At 48.5% G+C, this 11704-nt stretch overlaps 1 protein-coding gene across 1 annotated transcript; it reads left to right on the forward strand.

Moving 5' to 3' along the window:
* Positions 1 to 4556: 4556 nt before the first annotated feature.
* Positions 4557 to 6080, forward strand: LOC306651223 (centromere protein V-like protein 3; the record flags this gene model as incomplete). Its single annotated transcript, XM_079123688.1, has 1 exon — positions 4557 to 6080. The coding sequence occupies one exon, from the start codon at positions 4557 to 4559 to the stop codon at positions 5415 to 5417; it is 861 nt and encodes a 286-aa protein (XP_078979814.1). The 3' UTR covers positions 5418 to 6080.
* Positions 6081 to 11704: the final 5624 nt, after the last annotated feature.

The raw sequence follows: 11704 nt of genomic DNA on the forward strand, positions 1-11704 counted from the left end.
CAGGCAATACACAAGATAATTGCAAATAAATATGACCGATAGGAACCCAATTGCATCAACGGGCAATTTATCTTTATTTTGAGAGTTTGTGAAATGTTTTTGTTTGTGTTTGTTCTTTTTAGTTACACATGACAGTAGAATCTCTTCTGCTATATTTATACAAACAAGGAACATTTCTTATTCCAATTAGGTTCCCAGGCTTGTGGATGTGCACGACACAGTCATTTTAAATGGAGATGGCCTAATATGTCCCATTAAAGACAGAGATGTTCAGAGTGGATTGGAAAAGTCACCTATAATTGGTGCTCAGGGCAGTCACATTCGACAGAAAGATTCAGATGCCTTAGATGGTAAGGGATGGAGAAAGGATTACACTGCTAAGGCTAATCCAAAGAAAGACACAGTGTCAGCTTCAGACAAAGCAGACATTGGAGAAGGGGAAGTGGCCAGGGGCACTGCATAGTGATTTAGGAGATCAATCCTCCAAGGGGATATAGCCATCCTAAATGTGTATGCCCCTAGCAACACAGTGTCAACATAGGGGAGGCAAAATCTGAAAGACGGCCAAGGAGAAACCCACCAGGGAACTGGGAGATTTCAACACGCCTCTATCTGTAATTGGCAAATCAAGCAGGCAGCTGACCAGAAAAGACACGCAAAATCCGAACAGCAGTGTCAGCCAAGTTGATCTCCTTGGATAGAACACTCCATGCAGCAACAGTGGGAAGGACGTCCTCTCACGCTCACGTGGAGCACTCACAAAGGTAGAGCATATTCCCGGGCAGAAATCTCACTTTCACCAATGTAAAGGAATAGAAACCATAATAAATGCGTTTTTAATCTGAAAGTTTCAGACAGGGCTAAGAAGATTTGGTGGATGAGGTTGGAAAGCACCATGTTCCAGAGAAACCTAGTCATATTACAAATGCATGAAGAGAGAGAGAGAGAGAGAGAGAGAGAGAGGGAACCTCACAGAGAACTGTGTGTGAAACAGGGCCCATCTAAGTAACTTCAGAGATAGATGAAATTAGTTTGTAAGGCTAAGGGCAAAGAAGCTGTTGTGCCGGGCATGGTGGTGCACACCTGTAATCCCAGTGAAGCAGGAGGCTGTGGCAGTAGCACCACAAGTTTGAGGCCAGCCTCAGCAACTTAGGGAGGTCTGAAGCAACAGAGTGAGAACCTGTCTCCAAACGAAGAGCTGGGAATGAGGCTCAGTGATAAAGCGCCCCTGGATTCAATCCCCAGTGTCAAAATCATCATCACCATCAGAAGCATCATAATAAAGCTGTTGTACTCCAGTGGACTAAACTGTTGGCCAGGGGAATATGGGTGAACAAATCCATGCAGTTGCACATGTATACAGGAATGAAACAACTAGGGAAATGCACGGTGGACGGGGAGAGGCAGAATTCTCACTGGTGGAGGGAAGTACTGTTAATAAAGAGGCAGAGGCAAGAATTCCATAAGTCGTCAAGGAGTAGCACTGGAGACATGGGCTTGGAATTCCATTTTGCTTATTAAAGACACCAGTGGTAACATATAATATGCTATTTATAGCCATGTGTATCCATGGGTTAATATGCCCACAGTGATTTCCTTCTTTCAGCGGAGAGCCTAGAAAACACTACACCCAAGTTAGAACAAGCCCGGCTGATGCTCACGCTAGGGGTTCTAACACCACTTTCTCGTGACTAGTAAGAGAACCGCATGAAGGAATGTCTGAGTCAAGAAAGTAGGACAGGCATGGGGCTGTGGCTCAGTTGCTGAGTGCTTGTCCAGCACGTGTGAGGCACTGGGTTCGATCGTTAGCACTGTATGAAAAGAAAACAAAGTAAAGGCATTCTATCCATCTAAAACTACGAAAGAGAAAGAAAAAGGAAAGAAAGGAGGAAGGAAGGAAGGAAGGAAGGAAGGAAGGAAGGAAGGAAGGAAGGAAGGAAGGAAGGAAGGAAGGAAGGAAGGAAGGAAGGAAGGAAGGAAGGAAAGAAACTGGGACACATGGAAGCAGTGGAGCCTGGAACACCTGTAAAGGGTGAGATGCACAGGATAAGCCAAAGAGTGAGGAATGCCCCCGAATGGTACCACAATCGTGGGAACATATCCACGCAAGCAGGGAGGCAACTGAGAGGGCTCCTGTGGGCCATGACTGGAAAATGTCAGCAAAGGAGCAAAATTCAGGGATTGGACTGTAACCTCTAAGAGTATAGAATAAATATCCCTCGGGATAGCGACTGTGGTTAAATGAATGAATTAATAAAAAAAGAATCGTGAATGGAGGAGCAGGGTTGGATCTTCAATGCAGCACAATTCCCAAGAATTCATGTACCAGGTCCACATGGGGTACCTGTGGTGCGTTCTCAAAGACTTCCTCTCCAAGAGCCCAGCATGGAAAGATTAAAGAAAAACTGCACATCGGACACATTCAGGACACTTCCTGCTGCCACACTGCTGTCTTCTCTCCTGCTGTCATCCCTTCCCCTCCTGGGCCCAAGGAGAGGTGCTGGTAGGCCTGTGACAGAAAAGGAGGTTTCAGGTCTTGACCTCCCTGGGGTCGGTGGCGGTGGAGCCCTGAGAGATGCTTTCACATTTGGCAGCCCTTTGCCACAGGAGGCTACTGAGTACCTGGAACGGAGCTGGTTAGAACTGAGATCTTAAAATACAGAGAGACGTTGGCAGGGTTCTTGCCAAAATATGTAGACTTACTTGATCATTTCATGTTGGCCACATATGAAAGGGATAGCGTTGGCCTACATCCCATTAGAAAAATATCTACCATTGATTTCAAAAACGACAGACACAAAGAAATATCAGCTGAAAATATCCAAAATTTCATGGAGAACATACGTGTGTGTACACATCACACAAAATAAATGAATAACACACAGGACAAGTGTAGACGAATCCATGCTGAGATACATCAAATTTGATCTTTTGAGACTCCTACAAACATTGAAAGGGACAAGAACAAAAGGATGCATGGATGGGGAGGGGCACACTGACCTCAAGGACTGCAAACTTCTCATGGATCCCTGGGGTCTATTAGACAGTGACAACACCGTTTTCACCTGTTGGAAAACCGTACTCTCGAAGGAGAATTTCCCATCCAGAGATACTCTTTCAAGCCTGACAGGTAGAGGAAACAAAGAGATCTGCAGAGAGAGGGACTGAGTGGTGAGCTGAAAATGGAAGGGAAAGCATGAAAGGAGGCAGGTACGAGTATCAGAAAGGAAGAAAGAGCAGTAGAAAAACATCCCCAAGGGACAGACCTCAGGCGATGCTTTTCCTTGTGTATTGTGAATGACCCAAAGACAGGTGATGAACCCATCCCATGCCTGAGACAATTTCATTCACCAGTGAGGAAGGCAGAAGTCCCCAATGGACCTGAGATTTCCACCATTCAACTGACTGTGGCCTGAGGACTCTGTCAAGTCATATATGTATGCTCTGGAGGCCAGAGCAACCGCTGAGCAGTTACTCAACATGATTAAAAAACTACAAGGAATACCATCAAGTGTTCAAGTAAACCACAGAAAAGCAGGAGGGGTGGGGGCGAAGAGGGATGAGATTCAGAGGAAAGCAAAGAAAACCAACGGAGGGATTTTAACACTGGCATTGGAGCAAACACCAGTCAGGTGACTGAGCTAAATCCATCCCTTAAAATTAAGGAAGATGCGGGCAAAGCCTGTGGAACACGACCTAATTTCACGTCATGCTTGCATGAAGCTCACTTGCATTCCAACTGATACAGGTCAATGAAATGCAAGAGAATTGAAAACAGTCACATCCTGCAAACATGAATTTGAAAAGCAGAAATGCTTGGGGCGCGGAGGCACATGCCTGTAATCCCAGCAGCTCCGGAGGCTGAGACAGGAGGATTGCCACGTTCAAAGCCAGCCTCAGCAACAGGGAGGCGCTAAGCAACTCAGTGAGACCCTGTTGCTAAATAAAATGCGAAATAGGGCTGGGGATGTGGCTCGCTGGTTGACTGCTCCTGAGTTCAATCCCCAGGACACCCCCCCACCCCCAAATAAATAAAAACAAAAATAAAATAAAAACAATCAAAAGCAGAAATGGTAGAGTCATATGAAAACAGGCTCCATCGCGAGGAAAACTAGTAGAGGTAGACAAAACCCATCCTGCAGGAAGACACCAAAAGTCTTTCCCCACGTGGCCCCTCCCACCCACCCCAGCTGGTGTGCTTGGGCCCATCTGTGGCTACCTAGGGCGCCCCGTTCTTGTCCCTGTGGGAGAAAGCATGGCAGTATTTTGGTTATTAGTGTGGTGTAACTGCCTCTAAGTGAGTGTGAGAGTTTGGAGAGCATAATACACCTCCACATGCCCAGAACCTAGTGGGGACCCAACACGTGTCTGCTGAATGACCTCCTTCTGACTGAGTTTCTAAGGGAGCGCAGGCTGTTTTGATAGGGTCAAGGGAAGGGTCTCTTGACATCACACTCAACAAGTGGCCAATCGTGCAGGTGCAGCCAAGGAGGCTGCTCAGAGACTGCCTGGGAAATGAGGGGCGGTGGGCACCGGCTCGGAAGTCTGCAGGCGCCATGGGCAGAGCAAGGCACAGAGCCAGCGCTCAGCGGCGGAGGCGAGAGCGGCCCGGGGATCCTCCTGCCGCCTGCGCAGCCATCGCGGTCATGGGCGCCAACCGCGCGAGGTGCCCACCTGTCCAAGTCGGGGTCGGGAGCCAAGCGGCGGGCAGGGAGCGGGCGGCGGCCAAGCGGCGGCGGGGAAAGGCGCGGCGTAAGCGCTGGTGGCGGCGGGTCCGGGAGGCGGGCGCCAAGGATCTGTTGCTCCCGCCGCCGCCGCCGCGGAACCGGCGGGCGTCCGCGCCCACCCCACCCGCACCCGCCACGTCCCCGGGTGAGCTGGACCTGGGCGCGCAGCGCGAGCGCTGGGAGACGTTCCGCAAGCTGCGGGGCCTCAGCTGCGAGGGTGCCGCCAAGTTCCTGCTGGACACCTTCGAGTACCCGGGCCTGGTGTACCACACCGGGGGCTGCCACTGCGGCGCCATCCGCTTTGCGGCCTGGGCCCCTGCCGATCTGCGCGTGGTGGAGTGCAGCTGCAGGCTGTGCAAGAAGAAGCAGCACCGCCACTTCCTCGTCCCGGCCGCGCGCTTCACGCTGCTGCAGGGCGCCGAGAGCATGGTCACCTACCCGTCCAACACGCACCCGGCGCTGCACAGCTTCTGCAGCAGGTGCGGGGTGCAGAGCTTCCACGCCGCGGAGTCCGATCCCCGCGTGTACGGCGTCGCCCCGCACTGCCTGGACGCGGGCACGGTGCGCAGCGTGGTCATCGAGGAGGTCGACGGTGGCGCTTGGGCGCAGGAGGCCACCGAGGAGAACGACGCCATGCAGAACGCGCCCACCGAGGCGGCCCCTGCCTGTCCTGGCCAAGAGGAGCAGTGACTGAGGCCGCCAACGCGCCCAGACAAATGCGCGGGCCCCTCCAGCCAGCCCGTGCGGGACTCGGGGAAATAGACATTCTCCCGTGAACCAGGTCTGTTTTCCGGACCGGTCGACCTGTGCTGTCAGTGCAAGCTACCTGTCCCTCTTTCCCCTTCCCCTCCAGTTCTGTTCGAGGGACTTGCTCCTGATCCAGAACTTGAGCACACACGCCTCCGTCTGTGTACATGGATCATCTTGACATCCAACCAGCCAGTAGCGTCTCCATTTATTCCAGTCATCGTCCCGAAGGGTCCCCACGTCGCTGGTGGGAATCCTATGTACTGTACGTTTCCGGTGCTATTGTGAACAGGCTTGTGTTCTACACGTGCATTTCGTGTGCTGGGCGGCTACATCCCAACAGATTTGTCAACAGTTACGCGAACAGTTCTCCCCGGGTTTCGTGAGTTTTTGTGCTTTAGGTGGACATATTTCCACTACTTAGGGAAAGCTGTTGTTTTCAGCCACGTTGCTTATCTAGTGAGTTTGAAATAGCATGTTTTAAAATTCGATATTGCATACCTCATGGCACTCAGTTTTCCCACGATGCTACTGTGTTGCTTGGTTTTGTGTTAGTGACTAACTGCTGGGAGGGGATGGGGAGATAGGATTGAGAGGGATGTCTACTCCCTGGGATCTTTCCAAGTACCCACCTTGTACATGTGTTAAGTGTTCAGAAATTAATAAATACTTACAAATGTGAAGTTGTGTTTGTTGATCTATCCATAGAGTAGGATTTGGCAATGGGGAAACTGGGGCTGTTGAACAAAGTTGGCCTCCGGTAATTTCAAAGGATGGTGGTGTCCCTTGCTTTGCAGTGGGGCAAAATTCTCCAGGGTCCCTGAAACATTTGTTGGGGGCATCGACAGAGCCTTTACACATTTAGCCTCTGGGGACACACTGACTGTGTTTGAATCCAGCCTCTGACACCTGCTGGGTAGGTCACTCGTGTCCAGTTGGCTAAAATCTATTCTTCAAGTTCACCTTCCCTAAGTGATGTGAACAAGTCCCAGTATCCTCATACTCAGGGCAAAGCTGGTGCCTAGCACTGACTGCCTTGTGCAGGAATACCCCATTTCTCTTCTCTGCTGATGGGGATGCCTGTCAAGTCACCCGGGCCAAACAAATCTCCCATTTATCCTCACGATACTAGGGTGGTGGAAAAGCCATAGAGAAAGTCAATGAAATAATTCAGGGAAGGATGAGCTTAGGGTTTGTCCCTGTGCAGGAGGGACAGATGGCTTTGTGCCTGGAGTAGAGGCCTGTCCTATGCCCCTCCACCCTCCACAAACCTGTGACTCTCGCCTGCACAACAAACCACCCCCAAGGGAGTCCATAACATACCAACTGTTTCTTATGTGCATGAACTTTCAAACTCAGGCACTGAGAAAGGGCGCAGTGGAAATGACTGTTTTTCACATCATGTCTGTGACCCGCTTTGAGAAAGCCTGACCCGCCATGACTGGATTCATCTAACGGGTCCTTTGCTGACAGCCCTGATGGCATTGTGGAGAGGACTGAGGGACTGGGATGGAGTGGGCAAGGGGAGTTCTTAATTGTCACCTCTCAGTGGCATTCATTTTCTTCTGAGCATGGCAGGCCTCTGTGTTCAGGCCTCCTACTTGATGACTCAGACCCCAAGCCAGTAAGGGGGGTGGTTTCAATAAGCAAGGTGAGCTTTGCATCAGCTCCTATGACCAAGCCTCAGAACCCATGGTGAGTCACTCCTGTCATACTCTATTGATTAGAAGTGAGTCACAAGCCCTTTCAGATTCAAGTGGGATAATCAGAACTACATCTCTCGGTGGGGGAGGTGGCGCTATTTATAACAACAGGAGATGAGAGTTGTTGTGGATATTTTTGGAAAATACAGTCTTGCACCTGTGGGCTTCTAGGTAGCTGGTTGTGTGTCATTCTGACTCCCTATATTGTGGCTGCAGGTCTACACCCCTGACTTTGTTTCAGAGTTCACATATAGCTTACGCACAATTTATGGATGACTTAAGTCCTAAGGAAAAACAGGCACGGTCCTATCTCCTCTGAGCCAGAGCAAACCAAACGTGTCACTGTTGCTACAGAGAATAAGACAGCCAGGAAAAAGCTGTCCAGTCAGTCTCAGAGCCGCCCTTACCGATGCCCAAAGACAGTGTCCGCTATGCCAAAAGCTGCATCCAGGACCATTAAGCACTGCTCTTCCCTCTGGGGAGGTTTTACCTGTTGGGAGTAGCATATGTTGGAGTGTTTTTGCACAGTGGCACCGACCACCCTTCTGCTCTCGCTTCTAAGTCTCTATACATTCCTTCTTTCATACCACAAACCTTCACTGATGATTTGCCTCGGGTCAAGTACAATGGGAGACGTTCTCGCAGCTATGCAGTCAGTCAGGCAAAGATGCTGAAGTGCCAACGTTTTGGACAGAAGTTCAACTTGGAGTTAGGTGTGCACACGTGAGGTGTCAGGGGAGTTCCTCAGCCTGAGTGCCCCAGAAAGCACACACCGCATCAGACCTGTGAGTGGTGAGTGCATGACAAGACATGTGAATAGACGTCCTAGGTCCTTTCCCAAGAACGTTGCTTAACTGTCTCCTGGCATGCCACAGAAGAGGGAACGGTACTGGCCCCCACAGCAGACTAGAAGGGCACACACAGCACGAGAGACACAGAGTCAATCTCTTGGTGCCCATACCAAGGGCATCTACAGAATGAGCTTCAGAAGAAAGTGAGCGATTTGTTTCTGGAAAGTGTCAGGGACCATCGGAGTTGAGAAACTTCCCATGTGTCGCAAATGGGGAGGCTTTGGCTGAAACATCCAGCGTTCCTTCTTTAATTTCCCTGGACAATTTTCCTACTGACGTGTGTTTGAGGGAAAAAAAAAATATATGTCACGAACCCAAATGGAAATCAATACCACTGGTCATAGCAGAAGAAACTCATTAAATGAGACGAATTAGGTTGATCATTACACCCAGTTTTGAAGCATTTGAAAACAAAAAAGGTGAAACATGTCTGAGGACTCGCACTTTAACAAGTACCTCAAATCTCTTCCCTTAATTAATTCTCACTCGAAACTCTCAGAGCTCACCTTTTTTTTTTTTCCTCAATGAAACCCAGGTGTGCCCAAGCACCAAGCCAGGTCCTCAGCCCATTTTTGCTGAGGCTGAGTTTGAACGTGTGAACCTCCTGTTTCAATCTCTGGAGCTGCTGGGATTCCGTGCACCTGCTAACACCCTTGGCATCTAAGCATACATTTATTTTGGGGGGAGATACCAGTGACTGAATTCAGTGGCAATCAACTTCTGAGCCACATCCCCAGCCCTCTTTTGTATTTTATTTAGAGACAGGGTCTCACTGAGGTGCATAGCACCTCGCTGTCTCACCGAGTTGCTTAGCATCTTGCTGTTGCTGAGGCTGGCTTTGCATTCTTGATCCTCCTGCCTCAGCCTCCAGAGCTGCTGGGATTACAGGTGTGTGCCACCACAGTGGCATCAGAGCATATATTTTAAAGCAGGCTTTATCGACTTTGGAACTGTGACCAACACTGACAACAGAAGTATCAAGTCCATGGATCCAAAGCTGGTGTGTGCCACAGAGAAGGAAAACCAGCGCTACTGCATACCACATTGATTAAGGAATGTTAGTTCTCAAGCACTTCTTTCCCAAACTTTGAACCCACATCCCCAGGGCCTCATGTCCACGTCTGCCGGTTTGGGCTCCTTGAATGTTGACCATCTTCCCATACCTGTGCTCATCTTCCCTGTGAGAGCTGAGTGACCCAATGCATATAAAGAAGTAGTAGGGCCCAGCATCCTGTGGGCCTGTCGCTCAGTGCTTAACTGCCTCTGGGTTCAATTCCCAGGACCAAGAAAAACAACAACCAAACCCTGAGCATGAAGTAGCTCAGAGGATAAGGATTGGCACGCAGGCATAAAATCATACAAAGGGGAAAACGCAGGCCTTTAAGTTGCCTCTTACGTTTCCACTTTTCCAATATCCTCTCATGTCTCAATCTCTCGCACGAGAGGCTGAGATAGCATCTTGCATTCCACACAAGTTGCAGGGGGCATTGGTAAATGAACACAGGTCCTCGGGGATCACATGGAATGAGCACATAGTATGAAACACATCAGTAAACCACTCTGGGCCATGTTTTCACCTTTCGTAAAGGAATCAGAGAATGATATAGCTCCTAAGTAGGGCAGAATTTTAAGTGAAGTGATACAGGTCAAAGAACTCCATTCTGTGGTGCTTCAAGTGGTCAGCATGAACCATTTGTCACCATTAAGATAACTTATATTAGTATTGCAAGATCTGTGGACCCAACGTAAGTAGACCCTGTCATTTCTGCTGGACCCAGAAGAAAGTAAGTCAAGGCATTGCCCCACTACATGTGCACTATGACACCTGGAAAGAGATTGGGATTTTTCTCTGTAGGACACAGATTTAGAGATTCCACAGGCAAAACCTCGGATGTGGCTCTGAAATCCTATTACACTCTTAGTGCTCTCCCTAATGTATAATGCATGCTGACCAGGACAAGGTAAATTTGGGTGAGCTGATGTCATCAGTCTCTCTCACTTACAATAATGGACTTTAGTGAGTGACATTGGTTTCTGTGGCTCAGGCTGTAGAAGTTGGAACTTACTGTGGAACAACGCTCACAGGTGGACATGAGAGGATCTGGACACGGCTGGAATGGGCAGAAAGTCCCAGCTGGAGAATCCCAAAGCGAAGACTTGTGGCCTCTGGGAGAATCCCTCATCAACAGAACGTGGCACTTTCCTGTCACCAACAGCCCCAGGGAGCAAGTTCCCAACGTCTGATGGATCCTCACCTTTGTGGTAAGTGTTTTGGGTCTCAACTCCAGGCAACACAGTGTCCCATGGGAAAAAACAGGCTTCGATCCTCAGCCTATCCTCCTGGGGTTATGAAAACATTCTCTGAAAACACTCTGATCCAGAGTCTACTTCCAATTTTCTATTCTTGACTCACTCTAAGACCTTGCTACAAGTGGAAGATCTGTATTGTATGAAGATCCTAGTCCTCTTCCAGGCCCTCGTCTTTGGAGCTATAATGGAAGGAAAAGTGAGAGTTACCTTTTTATGTTCATCAACAAAAGTAAGTGGACAACACACATGAAAGAATGATTTCCAAGTTGATGGACATAAAGCAGTGGATGGGGTGACCTGTCTGAGAGGAGAAGTAAACAAATTGAGCAACATGACTGCCTCAGCTCTCCTGGAGCAGGGGGAACCCAGGCAGAGCCTGGTGGTCTCCTCAGCTTGTGAAGGGAAGGGGATAGTACTAGTTGGACTTAAAGAGCAGTTGGAGGATCCAATATGAAGTGAAGGGAGCCAGCAGAGACAGGCAAACACCACGCGACCTCACTCACGTTTGGCATCTTAAAAAAAGCCAACAGAATAAAGGTGAGAGTGTTATGAGGCGTGTGATGCAAAGCTTCAGCTAGAAAGTAGGAATAAGCCCAGGAGAACAGTTGTATCTCACGGTGACTAAAATGAATAACAATACACTGATTTAAAAAATTCTCCAGATAGTACATTTTAAGTATGCGAAACCACTAATAATTACATGTGGGGCGTTTTATATGTTCATTACCTAGATTTAGGCTTTCCACCATTTACGTATATGTGAAGTGGGTGCACACCCCTATATATATTTGAATATATATATATATATATATACACATGTATATACATTTTTAATTTGGCAATTTGAATAAATAAGTATATTAGAAACCTCAATAAGAGTCAAGTAGGTACACACGTCCACAAGAATGAACTGGACCCCTTTTTCTCACTCCATCAAAAAATTAACTCCAAGTGGATCAATGACCTCCACGGAAGAGCAAAACCCGTCACTTCTTCATGAAAACAGCATAGAGTAATTGTCAGTCAGAATTCTCATCTCTGTGGAGAGTGTTTCAGGTCTCTGATCCAGGCACATCAGTGTCCCACAGAAAAACACAGACTGCCTTTCCTCACCCTATCTATCACCTTGGGTATTAGGAGAGATTTGTCTAGAAACACTCTGATCCCAATTCTATTTCCGAGTTCCTCTCTCTGAGTCTGAGCAATATCTTGCTAACTATGGAAGATCCATATCCTAGAAAGATAGAATTCCATGTCTAGGAGATTCTATTTCTGGCTTCAGTGGAAGGAAAGAGTAATAGATTTACTCTTCCAAGCAAAGCAACAAAAGAAAGTAGTGAGGTGACTCACCTAACGTCTGTTATCG

This window comes from Sciurus vulgaris (genome assembly GCF_902686455.1).
Source record: "Sciurus vulgaris genome assembly, chromosome: X".
Classification (NCBI taxonomy): Eukaryota; Metazoa; Chordata; class Mammalia; order Rodentia; family Sciuridae; genus Sciurus; species Sciurus vulgaris.